This window comes from Anomaloglossus baeobatrachus, unplaced genomic scaffold (assembly GCF_048569485.1).
Source record: "Anomaloglossus baeobatrachus isolate aAnoBae1 unplaced genomic scaffold, aAnoBae1.hap1 Scaffold_118, whole genome shotgun sequence".
Taxonomy (NCBI): domain Eukaryota; kingdom Metazoa; phylum Chordata; class Amphibia; order Anura; family Aromobatidae; genus Anomaloglossus; species Anomaloglossus baeobatrachus.
Window position 1 is genome coordinate 366,589 of NW_027441888.1, and position 15,845 is coordinate 382,433.

The window sequence follows — 15,845 nt, forward strand, 5'->3', positions numbered from 1 at the left end:
TTTGGAGATCTCCTTTGTCTTCGTGGTGTTGTTTTGGAGATCTCCTTTGTCTTCGTGGTGTTGTTTGGAGATCTCCTTGGTCTTCGTGGTGTTGTTTGGAGATCTCCTTGGTCTTCATGGTGTTGTTTGGAGATCTCTTTGGTCTTTCTGGTGTTATTTGGGTAGTGGTGCCTCTTTCTTAATGATGTTGCATCCTCTGTGGCCTTTCAGAGGAGGTGTGTATATACTGACAGACCCTGGCACACTTAGATTTCACAGACGATGATGACTGCTTCTCCCCCCGACTCCCCCATACACCAACACTCCAGCTTTCCTGTGGTCACTATGAGAGAGGCGCCTCCAGACTCCTGGAGCGGAGGATTATCTCCAGGAAGAAGAAACAGATCAGTCTGTGAAATTCAGCATGCCGGATCCTTCTCTGCCCTGACGTCATCTGTCGGGAGGCTCCATATATATTATACAGTGACCGATCCCCTCCGCAATCAGCAGCCGCCGCTGACTTTAGTCTGATGTGTTTGGGGCCTAAGAGCTTATTGGACGCCGCATCTGGCAGAGATTAATAGACTTTGTACATTGCAGACCCAAAAACCATTATTAGGCCTCTAACTACCCTGGCAACCAAGCAGACCCCCACGATGAAGAAATTATGGGATAAGGGGGCAATGAGAACCTGCTTAATTTTCTGGCCTTTTCCATGTAATATATGGAAGCCTAAGGGATGCACTCCACAAAACATAACATGGGTTAGAAAAAAAAAAGAAAAATTGCAAAACTTAACCCCCGACCATGTAGACATTTTCCTCTCCATTTAGTGGTGGTGATGGAGTCAATGATGGACTCCGGCCAGATATCTTTATAGAGACGCAGTAGAGGATGAAGATATCGTCCTCATCATGGAGTCGTTATTTCTCCTCTCACGTGTAATGAATTTCTCCTGCAGTGTTGCTGATGCCGATTCCAGTGTCGGTAAATGAGAGGAGAATTAGTGACATGGAAGATGAGTCTCTGAGAAACGTATTCAGCTGCCGACTCCGAGGAGGAAACTGCTTGTTGTGTGTGGCCTGAATATATAAGATTTATTAGTAGATAGAAAGAACTGACTACTGTAAAATACTAACAATAGTAACACATAACGATCCCCCATTACTCCTGTGCCGCCTCTGCTTGGTCCCCGCCAGTCTCTGGATTTCATGTCAGTTTAGTCACTGATAAACGTGATCTCTGCCGTCAGTCAGTGGCTGAAGCATTAACCGAAATAACCAGTGATTGGGAGCGGAGGAGACATCTTAGTCAGCAATTCAATTTATGTTCCAGTCCATACAAGACCAGAGCGAACAACTTCTACACGTTCTGTCTCCTCATATGTTTCCCCTTATTCTCTCCAGTAATTATATTATTACAGCGGATTCTTTATGATGTTACATCGTCATCTTCTCCTTCCCATTCAGGTCCCTACAATATCGGATCCTCTCAGTGGAGATCTTCTATATAAGAGAATTCTTCTGATTGCCCCGTGAAGGATGGATATGGACAGGGACAAGATGGCGGAGAGGATATTCCACCTCACCCTAGAGATCCTCTTCCGGCTTACTGGAGAGGTGAGAGATTCTGATGACGTCACATTACATCATTCTTATCTATGGGAATAACAGATGGACAGAACTGGAGAGGTGAGGACTCTGGAAATGTCTGGAGTGAGATTTATTACTGTGTCTCTCCATAACCAGGATTACACAGTAGTGAAGAAGACCTCTAGTGAGCGCTGTCAGGCCCCTGTGTCTGAGGGATGGGGAAGACTCCTGAGCCCAATCACGGGGCCTCCACCTCACCCCCCGATACATGAGGACATCAATGACCAGAAGATCCTAGAACTCACCTACAAGATGATTGAGCTGCTGACTGGAGAGGTGACACTGCTGGGAATGCTGGGACATTATACAGTAACGCTATGAAGGGATCGGGGGTGACGGTATCATTGTATGTGTCAGGTTCCTATAAGGTGTCAGGACGTCACCGTCTATTTCTCCATGGAGGAGTGGGAGTATTTAGAAGGATACAAAGATCTGTACAAGGACGTCATGATGGAGGATCCCCAGCCCCTCACATCACCAGGTAATAGACAGGACTAAGTACACACGGCCTATAATTATCTGTATGTAAGGAATGAATTCAGTCCCTGTATGTGTCTCCTCCAGTTCTATCCAGTAAGAGGACAACACCAGAGAGATGTCCCCGTCCTCTTCTCCCACAGGATTGTAAACAAGAAGATCCCGATGTTCCTCAGGATCATCAGGTAGATGGAGAGAAGGGGCCATGAAATCTCCTATGATGTGTAGACGGCTGTGAAGGTCTTGTGCTCAGTCTTGTTTTATCCTCCAGTATTATATGTGTTATACTTGTGTAATGAGAGTGGTGGAGATGGCAGGATTAGAGCTGATCATAGATGGGACTTCTCCATCTGTCTGTGACTTTTACAATATTTGTTTCAGGGGGAAGATCTGCCCCATATTAATACTACGGAGACATATGTGAGGGGTGATGAGCGGAGTAAAGAGGAGATTCCTACAGATAACCGCCCAGGTGAGTAGTGACCACTAAATGCAGAGAAGTCACAGATTCTTCTCAGTCGCCGGCTGTGGCTGCTTTATCAGGGTTGTAGTCCGGCCATATTAAATGGTCACCATTCTGCTGCTAGACCACCACATGCTCCTCCACCCAAAATTGTCTCATTATTTTGGGTATTGGACGCTCTTCTGTTGGAGTGAAATCTGTTTTATCCAGACCTTACTGGTAGGATCCACCCTATGCCCTGAAATTAGAAGATGTTGACCATTAGTTGCCCAGATCTCTAATCTGCAAAGCCAAATAACAGCATACGTAGACTGTGCAGACAACTTCATACGTAGACTGTGCAGACAACTTCATACGTAGACTGTGCAGACAACTTAGAAAATCATGGGAATCTAATCTGTATGGTGGACCCCTAAGACAAAGCGGAGGGTAATGATGCTGGTGATGTCCTAAAATCTTGGCATCATATTGATGAATCTTCCTTCCCTCCCTTTTGCTGAATGTGCTGATCGGGTCGTTACAAAGGGCCAGTCTTTCTTGCCAAACTTTCCATTTATGACGAGACACCATGCCATGAGCGGTGAAATTCCTACTTTCCGGGCAGTCGCAATACATGTGAGATAGATCTGCAGCCTCTGAGTTACACATGGGACATTTAGAAGATTTAATATTTCCGATCTTGGGCATAAAAGCTGAGGACGGTGTAACCTGAGAATTACCGTAAATCAAAACCTTCTATTATTTTTTTAGACAGGAGAACATTAGCAGAATTTATAATTATTCTTATTGTTTAACAAATATTTTTGTATAATCATCATATATTGAAATAGAAAACATGAGACACAATAATGTCATACAAATGGTGCTAGGGGGTAGTAAGAAGAACACAGACCATAAAACATAAAATAGGGAAACACGTTAGGAAGCCATAATAGGGGAAGAAAAGCTCCAATTGAAGTACAAAAACCCTTATATCATTACGAGATGTAACATGGATTGGTTACCAAGTCCCAAAGCCAGGAGGGCTAAAGTAAGACCGGGTTAACCATGTCCTCATATTCATAAGACTCAGAACAGAGACCTCATCTGAAATTATTACATTTTCCATGCGTATTAAAAAGTCCACAGATTCAACCCATTCCAGCTTAGAGGGGAGAGGACGATCTCCAGTGTCTAGGGATGACTTGCCTCATTGCTGTCAGAGATATTCAAAAGAGATCGACAAAATTGACATTGGAAATATTGAAAGTAACGCTGCTTCTGGAGAGTTCTGTAGTGTTGTACTAAAGAATTTATTAAAGAGGTCAAAGATTCAATCCCAAAGAGTTTATTAAAGTGGTCAAACATTGAGTCCTGAAGTTGGTTAATACCCAGACAGGCCCACAGCTGAGTCACATCTCCAACCCGTATCAGATGTGCCAGGGAACATGTGATGTATGCGCTCTGGGGTCTTATACCACCGGGACAAGATCTCATAGTTCATCTCTTGGATATGACAAAATACGGAGATTTTATGAGTTGAGGGTATGGTTCCACTTGCATATGACTCATGCGAGTCTCGCATTGGCATCACCCGGCAGCGGAATGGCTCACACTCTCCTGACAGGAGCGGGTCGGCTGCATGTATTTCCATTCAGCTAAGGCGTTCCTGTCAGGATAGTGTGCGCCGTGCTGGGTGATACCAATGCGAGACTCACACGAGTCATACGCAAGTGCAACCATACCCTGGGGTTAAAGATCTCAACCAACTTAGCAGGAGAAAATTAAGTATTAAGCTCCCATTACTACGCCTCGTGAAATGGAGCTATGAGGGTGTTTAAGGTATGACCATGATTTTAATTTTTATATGATAAATAATTAGTGCACATGAAAATAGGCAATTTTGTGATAAATTTTATTCTCTGGACGAATTGATCACTTAAAATTCTCAATCCTGAGGTAAAATCTGTATTTAATGAAGACTTTCCCATTACTGAGATAGGAGATGGCGGTTGTTACTGATGAGGCAGAGGGAGGAACTTGAGGTAGTGGGAGGAGCTAGATGAAGAGGGAGGAGCTAGAGGCAGAGCTCCTCCCTTTTGTATCTACATAGAATCCCATCAGAATGATAGAGGAATCCCCGGTGAACTCAGCCATTGACTGTAAAACTTTGATCCCAAATGGTCTTTGTTCTGTGTTGAGGAAATAAATGTTACAATACACACTGTAAGGAAAATGTATGTACCGTCCGGATCAACTCGCGACTCCAAAATCCGGTGGGGAAGGGATTTGTGGAAAGCAATAGAAACACCCTTCGATTTATTATTTGGGTTAGTAGAAAGGGAACAGGCATTGTAGTATCTATTTGAATTCTTAAAAACTGAAGAGAACTTAATCTATGTTTCCTGAAGCATAGCTATTGAGACCCTTTTTATGTAGATAATACAATATCTGAGTTTTTCATAGGACTATTTACAATATAAGATGTATATGTTAACTTCGCCATAGTCACAATTAGAGAAAGGGAGGGAGAAGATAGGACATAGACGAGACAAACCTGGGGAGAAATGCAAAATTGGAAGAGACAACTTCCATAGGCCACACTAAACTATTAACTCCTAGCAGGAGAAATCTGGACCTTATTTACAGATCCCAATACCTAAGAGGGGTTGAGGAAGCCAAGACAGGGATAGTCTCCGCAAGAGACCCGTATTACTCAAATACTCAAAATATGTATAGTATACCCACCAATCTAGAGAGAATAAAGGTGAAAGAGAGAAAGCAGAAAAAAGGTAATAGAAGTAGGAAAAAGTGACAATGATAGATTAGGTGTAAAAAAAGTACACATTTCTGTTGGTTGAAAATTGTACATTTTGTACCCTTGTTTTGATATAATAATAACAATAAAGATATATTGAACATAAAAAGTACAAATATTTCCTTTTACAAATTTTCAAATCAAACTCCCAGCCACCATTTATAGGCATTAATAATGACCGAATTGTAAATCTAGTGATGGTAATAAGTACAGATCAGTCATCCTGGAGAAGACCTCATGTCTCTGAGATGCCCATCACTGAGGGATAAGCGTTGCGATTTTGGTGACCGCTCTGTCTCCCAATTAGCATGTGGGATCAAAGGAGGGAGAGTACGAAGCGCCGGCCATTCTGGCAGATGGATCTGAGGCAAGTCGAAGGTAGATAATTTGGTTGGGAGGTCCCCCAAGTTCTTGAATTCTGCGGAGCGCCCATCTTGTTTTGCAAAAAGTTGAAATGAGGAAATGCCCATTGTTAGGAGAACCCTTTTTTGTCGAAGTAACTGAGTGAGTACTCATTAGGCTTTACAAAGTTGAAGTGTGCTCCTGGCCAGGTCTGGGAGGATAACAATGTCACAGCCTTACAGTTGTATAGTTTACATATAGTTATATAGGTTGAAAAAAAGACCTAGGTCCATCTACTTCAACCTTCCTCCACCAATTATACATTTTGTCATTAAGTCATTTATAACCGACAATGTTGTGTACTGAGGAAATCATTCAGCCCTTTTTTAAAAGCTGTTATAGTATCTGCCATTACTACCTCTTGTGGTCGGCATGCCACAGTCTGACTGCTCTAACTGTAAAGAACCCTTTCCTATTTAGCTGCCGGAATCGCTTTTCTTCCATTCGCAGTGTATGCCCCGTGGTCCTTAGTACTGTCTTTGGAAGGAATAAGTCATGTGCCAGTCCTTTATTTTGACCACACATGTATTTATACATATAAATGAGATCTGCTCTGAGACGTCTTTTTTCTAAGCTAAACATACCATATTTTTCGCTTTATAAGACGCACTTTTGTTCCCTCAAATTTTGGGGGAAAGTAGGGGGTGCATCTTATAATCCGAATATACGGATAATATACTACAGGTCCTAGGGGAGCTGGAGGCAGCTCTGGAATGGTGCTGGAGGCTGGTGGAGGCAGCAGGAGATCTCCTTCTCTATGTGTTCCTGCGGTTCCCTGAAAAATGCCCACAGGAAAAATGCCCACAGGAAAATTGCCCACAGGAAAATTGCCCACATGGAAAATTGCCCACACGGAAAATTGCCCACACGGAAAATTGCCCACATGGAAAATTGCTCACACGGAAAATTGCCCACACGGAAAATCGCCAATTGCAGCATCACAAAGTTTCAGATCTATGATATCTGAGGTGCAAGGTGAGGATGTTCACATAATAGGTGATCAACTTGTGATTTACAGTTGACCTAGTGCAAAACTGCAAAAATGCTGAAGATCTGTGGTTTGTAGCAATAGTCTGTCATTATCAGCAATAGATAGATACAGTCTGCTCTCATGTCACTGATTCTGCCTTAAGACTGCTTTACACGGTACGACCGATTGTGCAATTTCACAATCGATCGTACCCGCCCCCGTCCTTTTTGCGTCACGGGCAAATCGCTGCCCGTGGTGCACAAAGTCGGTAACACCCGTCACACGTACTTACCTCCCGTCCGACCTCGCTGTGGGAGGCAAACGTCCACTTCCTGGAGTGGGAGGGACGTTCTGCGTCACAGCGACGTCACACGGCCGCCGGCCAATAGAAGCGGAGGGGCGGAGATGAGCGGGACTTAAACATCCCGCCCACCTCCTTCCATATAGCCGGCGAGAGCCGCGGGTCGCAGGTAAGCGATGTTCATCGTTCCCGGGGTGTCACATGGAGCGGCGTGTGCTACCCCGGGAACGATGAACAATTAAATTAAACGATATTCTGAAACCTAACGAGCAGTACACGACTCACGATTTGTGAGCGATACTGCGTCGCTAGGAGGTGTCACACAGGCCGGCATCGCAAGTGATGCCGGATGTGCGTCACAAAAACCGTGACCCTGGCGATCTATCGCACGATAGATCTTCTGGTGTAAAGCAGCCTTTACTCCTTCCACCAGCCCAAAACAGCAGCACATGCAGAACCAGCAGCAGTGTGATCGAGAGGAGCAATCACTACAATCTGTACTCACAAAAGTATCACTGTATTATTTGTTGAGTTACATGTGACTGCAGGTCACATCTAATACATTATCATCTCAGGGGAGCCCACCAAAAGCAGGGTGCTGCTGGCAGAGATAGGGTACTTTCACACTTGCATTCATCGCAATCCGCCACTATGGAAAATAGCGCAGTCCGTTAACGGACTGCGCTATTCTCCATAGACTTATATTGACAACGCATTGTGACGCAGTGTCTGTGTTTCATCCGCTGGCCGACGCTGAGTCGTTATTCAGACTGAGCACCGGGAGGAGGGAACGCAGCATGTAGCGTTTTTGGTGTCGTTAAAACAACTCACCTTGGCGGATTCCGTTGGAATCCGCCAAAGTGTCTCATGATCGTCTATGGTGGCGGATTCCGTCGCTATGCGCTAAGCAGCGGAATCCGCTGATGGATTCCATCACATTCTACTGAGCATATGTACCGCCCCGGGGCTTGGCCGGCTGCTGAGCCGCTCGGATCCGGGCTCGTCGGTGGGTGGCTCGAGCTCCTCCCGGACCCGGGCGTCACGTCGCTCTGAAGGGATGCTGACGCTACGTGAGGGCTGGTGTTCGGTGGGGAGATCCACGGCCGAGGCCGCGGTTGTTTTGGGGGGTTAAGTTCGTGACGCCACCCACGGGTTGTGGTGAATGGATGGACACCACCGCTGCCGTTGACTAGGCTCCCGGGGATGGTGTTGCCCAGTTTGGTGTTGACCCCTCCGTGGGTAGGGGGTGATGGTCCCGGGGGCCTGAGGGTGCTGAGGAGGGGGGATGCGTGCTGGCTTGTTGGTGCGATGCGATGCGTGGCCCGAGGGAACTGTTGTACTCACTATTAAAGACACACTGGAGTCTCTGGTAAACCAAACAAGATGGTGGACGGTGCCCGCAGCCGGCTGCGCTTCTCCCCTTTTTTCAGGTTGGTGGTTTCCGCCTTTCTCCTGCACCTCACTTTTAGTAGAATGGTGACTCCTATGCCTGAGCAACAGTAGTCCGCTCCCCCCCCAGCTTTGTGTGTGGCGGTAGAGCCCGTTTGCCCGCAGACGCTGGCCCGTGGGATCTCGATGCCTGGGCAGTGGCTTTCTATCCCTCTGGTTGGGCTGTTGTCTTCAGTCGGGTCTTGGGTGGGAAAGGACCTAAAGTCCAGACCCCAATCAGTGAATTCAACTCGGTCCAGTGGCTTCTGGGCCTCGTATTGGGTCTGAGTACCCCTCCTGGTGCTCTGGTTTCCAAATCGGTTCCCCGGTTCGGTACCGGCGGGCCACTATCCGGTCCCGGTCCCTTACGGTTCCACCGGCTGTAATCCCTGCTCCTGTAAGCGGCCACCACCATCTGCCCCCTGGCCACAGGGTATCCGGGCTCCAACCCAGATCCCCGACAGACGTCCACACTTTGCTACCACTCTCCTCCACTCCTGTCACTGAACTCTCTGTTTTTCCCGCCTCAGGCTCTCCAAACTCCTCGGTGGGCGTGGCCAACCGCCTGGCTCCACCCCCCGGGGGTGACTCAGGGTTTTAAGGTTGGCTGCTGGTACCTTTTTTAGGGGAAGGTGTTTGTGCAAGGGCCTACCTGTGACTACCTGGCTAATCCAAGGCGTCACACATGCTCAGCATGTCCAGCAGAATGATCTAAATTGTTTAAAATCACTCCTGGTCTCTCTATCGCTCTCTGTCGGTTGGTCTCTCCCTCTCACCCCCTCTCTCATACTCACCAATCATGGGCGCGGCGCTGCACAGCTGTCACCCTGCTCTGGTGGCTTCTCCTCTTTTCCAAATGTCGGCTGCTCATTATTCCATCTCGTATTCCCTGCTTCCCCCGCCCACCGGTGCCTATGATTGGTTGCAGTCAGATGCGCCCCCACGCTGAGTGACAGCTGTCTCACTGCAACCAATCACAGCCGTCGGTGGTCGGGTCTATGTCATGCAGTACAATAAATAAATAATTTTTAAAAAACGGCGTGCGGTCCACCCCCAATTTTGATACCAGCCAAGGTAAAGCCACATGGCTGAAGGCTGGTATTCTCAGGATGGGGAGCCCCACGTTATGCGGAGCCTCCCAGCCTAAAAATATCAGCCAGCAGCCGCTTGAAATTGCCGCATCCATTAGATGCGACAGTCCCGGGACTCTACCCGGCTCATCCCAAATTGCCCTGGTGCGGTGGCAATCGGGGTAATTAGGAGTTAATTGCAGCCCATAGCTGCCACTAAGTCCTAGGTTAATCATGGCAGGCGTCTATGAGAAACCCCCCATGATTAACCTGTAAGTGAAAGTAAATAAACACATACACCCAAAAAAATCCTTTATTTGAAATAAAAGACAAAAATACACCCTTTTTTACCACTTTATTAAAATCCCCAAATACCCCTCCAGATCCGACGTGATCCACAGAGTTCCCATGACGCTTTCAGCTCTGCTACATGAAGCTAACAGGAGCGGCCACAGACCATTACCGCTCTCTGTCAGCTCCACACAGCAACTGAAGTGAATCGCGCTGTCAGCGGGGATGTCACTGAGGTAGTGCTGGTGTGTGCATTAATGATGGGGGCGGTAGTACCTGCGTGTGTGCGGTGATGATGGGGGCGGTAGTGCCGGTGTGTGCAGTGATGATGGGTGCGGTAGTGCCGGGGTGTGCGGCGGTGATGATGGGGGTGGTAGTGCCGGGTTGTGTGCAGTGATGATGGGTGCGTTAGTGCCTGCGTGTGTGCGGTGATGATGTGGGCGGTAGTGCCAGGGTGGGGGCGGTGATGATGGGTGCAGTAGTACCGAGGTGTGTGCGGTGATGATGGGGGCGGTAGTGCCTGCGTGTGTGTGGTGATGATGGGGGCAGTAGTGCTGGGGTGTGTGCAGTGTTGATGGGGGCGGTAGTGCTGTGGTGTGTGCAGTGATGATGGGGGCGGTAGTGCCGCTGTGTGCGGTGATCATGGGGGCGGTAGTGACGGTGTGTGTGGTGATGATGGGGACGGTAGTGCCTGTGTGTGGGCGGTGATGATGGGGGCGGTAGTGCCTGCGTGTGTGTGATGATGATGGGGGCGGTAGTGCCGGGGTGTGTGCGGTGATGATGGGGGCGGTAGTGCCTGCGTGTGTGCGGTGATGATGGGGGCGGTAGTGCCTGTGTGTGTGCGGTGATGATGGGGGCTCTCTCTCTCTCGGCTAAAGAAAACTAACGCAACGTGTTATTTTACAGGAATCTGTTGCCTTTATTATCACACTATTTACAACGCATCCGTCACATGCGTCACACAACGCATTGTGATGGATGCCAAACAACGCAAGTGTGAAAGTAGCCATAGCTGGTCCTGAAAGCCCCAAAGGCACAGCAGAGAGGTGAGACTCTGTCGCTTGTACCACCTTGTGTTCATGCTGGGAATGTATGATATGTTTTTGCAGTGGTGTAACTAGAGTCCAATGGGCCCCAGTGTGAAATTTGAACCTGCCCCCCCACTCACACCTGTTCTCATATGTAGGGGGCCTTGTAGTGTTCTAACTTCTATCAAGACTTATGAACTGCCTCCCCTCCCCCTTCCTTATGTAGTAATGTCCTCCGTCCTGGTATATATGCCCATCATCCTGGTGAATATGTCCTCATCCTGGTGTATATGACCCAATGCTGGTATATAAGGTCCTCATCCTGGTATGTATGGTCCACGTTGTCTCCATCCTGGTATATAAGTTCCCATCCTGAGTTACATGGTCCCCAATCCTAGTGGGCATTTATGTCTGTTGGCAATTTTCTGTGGACATTTTTCACATATCATGTGAACATCCCCACCTTGCACCTCAAATATCATAGATCTGAAACTTTCTGATGCTGCAATTGGCAATTTTCCGTGTGGGCAATTTTCCATGTGGGCAACTTTCTATGTGGGCAACTTTCTATGTGGGCAATTTTCCGTGTGGGCAAATGTGCATGTGGGCAATTTTCCGTGTGGGCAATTTTCCATGTGGGCAATTTTCCTGTGGGCAATTTTCCTATGGGCAATATTCATGTGGGCAGTTTTCCTGTGGGCAGTTTTCCTGTGGGCATTTTTCTGGTCACCGTTCCTGCGCCCCCCTTTGATGGCACATGCCCCATTCTGTGTTAGATATGGCCTTCTTTCTGCTGCCCATAGTAAAATAAAAATCTCTTTACTTACCGCCTCCAGCGCTGATCTCCCGATTTCCCTGCTGCCGCTGTGATTAGGCACGCAGAGATGATGTAACTCTGCTGTGCCGATCACATGACCGTCACAGAGAACCAGGAAGTGGAGAAGCTCAGCAGCACGGAGGGAGACACGGAAGGACAGTGCTTGAGAAGGTAAGTAAAGAGTTTTTTATTTTACTATGGGCAGCAGCATGGGGGCCATATCAAACACAGGGGAAGGTGTGCCATCCATAGGGGGCCATATCAAACACAGAGGGATGTGTGCCATCCATAGGGGGCCATGGGCAGTACAGGGGGATGTGTGCCATCCATAGGGGGCTATGGGCAGCACATGGGGGACATGTGCTATCCATAGGGGGCCACGGGCAGCACAGGGGGACGTGTGCAATCCATAGGAGACCTGTGGCAGCTGTAGGAGAAGTGCCATCTATAGGAGACCTGTGCCAGCTGTAGGGGATGAGTGCCAGCAACAGGAGACGTGTGCCATCAATAGGAGACATGTGCCAGCAGTAGGGGACGTGTGCCATCAAATGGGGGACATGTGGCATCACTAGGGGACGTGTGCCAGCACAAGGGGGCTATATTCAATATAAGGGGGCCATATCCAGATTAAGGGGGCTAATTTTAGGATGGGGGCTATGAGGGACATATACCCTATATGATTTGTGAGACGGACACTGGCATTATAAGACGGACCCCATTTAACATTGAAATAAAAAAAAAAAATCTCTTTTCCTTCACCAAATTTGGGGGTGCGTCTTATAATCAAGTGCGTCTTATAAAGTGAAAAATACGGTATCTCTTTTAACCTCTCATCATATGTGAGGCCTTCCATTCCTTGTAGTAGTTCAGTTAGCCACCTTTGACAGATTCTAACTTCTGTATGTCCTTCTTAAAATGCGGAGCCCAAACCTGGATTCCATATTCCAGATGTGGCCTTACAAGTGATTTATAGAGGGGTAACAATACGTTGGGATCATGGGATCTAATCTCTCTTTTTATACCCCCCCAAAATCTTGTTTGCTTTAGCAGCTGCTGCTTGACATTGAGTGCTGCTGCTCAGCTTATTTGTAATGAGAATACCCAAGTCCTTCTCCTTCTCTGTAGTCCGGAGTTTACTTCCATTTAATATATTTGCAGCTATAGGATTACTCCGCCCTAGGTGCATTACTTACATTTATCAACATTAAATCTCATTTGCCAAGTATCTGCCCATTCTGACATCTTATCCAGATCTTTTTGTAATATTGTACTATCAAGGTCAGTTTTTAATATCCTACATAGTTTGGTGTCATCAGTAAAGACTGACATTTTACTATCAATCCCATCCACAAGGTCATTAATAAAGAGATTAAAAAGAATCGGTCCTAGCACAGATCCCTGCGGCACCCCACTGTTGACTATAGCCCATTTAGAGAATGTACCATTTATGACTACTCTGTGTTTCCTATCCTTTAGCCAATTCCTTACCCAGTTGCATATAGTTTCCCCTAGTCCTTGCTTCTGGAGCTTTAATATAAGGCTATTGTGTGGTACAGTATCAAATGCCTTTGCAAAGTCCAAATAAATCACATCAGCTGCATTACCAATATTTAGGTTTGCACTTACCCCCTCATAGAACCCCAACAGATTGCTTAGACACGACTTATCTTTCAGGAATCCATGCTGTTTGTCAGTTATTATATTATTTTTTGCAATATATTTTTGCATGTCATCCCTTAAAATGCCCTCAAAAACTTTGCATACTACTGATGTCAGGCTTACTGGATGGTAGTTGCCAGAATCTACCCTCTTACCTTTCTTAAATATCGGTACCACATCAGCAATCCTCCAATCCTGAGGCACCAACCCTGTTACAAGTCTAAAAAGATGAGATACAGCGGTCTGTCAATTACGGAGCTCAATTCCCTCAATATTCGTGGATAAATGCCATCTGGCCCTGGGGATTTGTCAATGTTTAATTTACTCAGACGTAGGCGTACTTCTTCTTGTGTTAAATTAATTATATCTGGTGGGGAACTTTGATTTTTCACTTGTTGAATGATCCCTGGTACAGTCAGTTCCTTGGTGAACACAGATGAGAAATGCCTATTTAATATCTCAGTCTTTTGTTTGTCCTCTATAACTAACTTGTTATTATATTTTAAGGGGCCAATACTATCCTTTGTTTTCCTTTTGGCATTAATGTATTTATAAAAGATTTTGGGATTTATTTAATGTCATTGGCGATTTTTGTTTCAGTAGCTAGTTTTGCTTGTTTGATTTCTTTTTTGCATTTCCTATTGATATCTTTATACTCCTGAAATGCTATTTCTGTATTCTCAGCCTTCAAGATTATAAACGCCCTTTGTTTTTGTTTTATTATACTTTGTACAGTCTTATTTATCCATAGTGGTTTCTTTTTATTCCGGGACATTTTATTACCAGAGGGTATACGTTTTTTACAGGACTCTAGCAGTATATCCTTAAACTTACCCCATTTATGTTCAGTATACCCAGTTACCATGACTTTGTCCCAATCTACACATTTAAGCTCTTCCCTTAATTTGTTGAAATCAGCTTTCCTAAAATTCCAGGTTTTAGCATTTCCCCTTTGAAATGTTCTATTGAATATTACTTTGAAGCTTACCATATTATGATCGCTGGTGCCCAAGTGCTCCCAGACCTGTACATCTGAAATTGTCTCCGGTCTATTTGACAGGACCAGATCTAGTAAATTATCTCCCCTGGTCGGTTCATCTACCATCTGAGAGAGGAAATGGTCTTGAATGGTAGATAAGAATTTACAGCTTTTAGCACAACCAGAAGATTCTATGTCCCACTGAATGTCTGGATAGTTGAAATCCCCCATAATAAGAACCCGATTATTATTATTATTATTAGCTGCCTTTTCAATTTGTTCCAGCATTTCACCCTCTATTTGTTCAGGTATGCTAGGAGGCTTATAGCAAACTCCAATTAGCATTTTTCCATTATTACCCTCCCCATGTACATTTTCCCATACTGACGCTACATTGTTGCAGTTTCCCGCAATGTCATCATTCAACACAGGTTTTAGGATAGATTTGATAAATATACACACCCCACAACCTTTTTTGTCTTTCCTGTCCCTCCTAAATGTACTATAACCCTGTATGTTTGTCACCCAGTCATGGCTTTCATCCTGCCAGGTTTCCGTAATGCCCACCACATCATAATCCATGGTTGACATAAGAGTCTCCAATTCATTCATTTTGTTTGCAAGACTTCTTGCATTTGCCAGTAGACATTTAATCCTATTAACACCTTTATTACTCCTAGCCTCCCTACGTTCCTTGCATGTCCCACCCCCCCTAATCCTTCATTGACCCCTAACGTCTCCCTGTCTCTATCTGCTCTATCTATCCCCTTTTTTGCTCCACTTCCCTCCCTCCCCCCAGATCCTAGTTTAAAAGCTCCTCCATCCTTCTGACCATTTTCTCCCCCAGCACAGCTGCACCTTCCCCATTGAGGTGCAGCCCGTTCCTACTGTAGAGCCTGTAGCCGACTGAGAAGTCAGCCCAGTTCTGCATGAACCCGAACCCTTCCTTCCTGCACCAATTTCTAAGCCACGTGTTTATCTCCCTAAGCTCCCGCTGTCTTTCTAGTGACGCTCGTGGCACAGGTAGTATTTCTGAAAACACCACCTTGGAGGTCCTGGACTTCAGCTTCTCTCCTAGTTCCCTGTAATCATTTTTAAGGACCTTCCACCTGCCTCTAACTTTGTCATTAGTACCAATGTGCACCATGACCGCTGGGGTTTCCCCAGCCCCACCCAGCAATCTGTCTATCTGATCCGCAATATGCCGAACCCGAGTACCCGGCAGACAACACACTGTTCGGCATTCACGTTCTCGGTGACAGATGACCCTGTCTGTCCGCCTAATTATAGAGTCCCCTACCACCAACATCTGTCTGGGCTTTGCTTCACTTCTATTTCCTTCCTTCCTACAGCAGTTGTTTTCCTGGTTGCTAGGAGCATTGTCCTGCTGTAGTGACCCTAGTCCTGGCCCTTCATTCCTAATATCAGCCAAACAGGCATATTTACTAGGTTGCGCCAGGTCAGGACTAGGCTCCCTGACACTTTTCCCCCTACCTCTTCTTCTAACTGTTACCGAACTACCTACCTCTGGG

General features: G+C 46.3%; 1 protein-coding gene across 1 annotated transcript in view; it reads left to right on the top strand.

Moving 5' to 3' along the window:
* The window catches only part of LOC142260522 (uncharacterized), a 200,817-nt gene that overhangs the window by 156,916 nt on the left and 28,056 nt on the right, over positions 1-15,845 (top strand). The window contains exon 10 of the mRNA XM_075331970.1: positions 3,638-3,819. Within this exon, the coding sequence (XP_075188085.1) occupies positions 3,638-3,819 (182 nt within the window). The remainder of the gene's footprint in view (positions 1-3,637; positions 3,820-15,845) is intronic.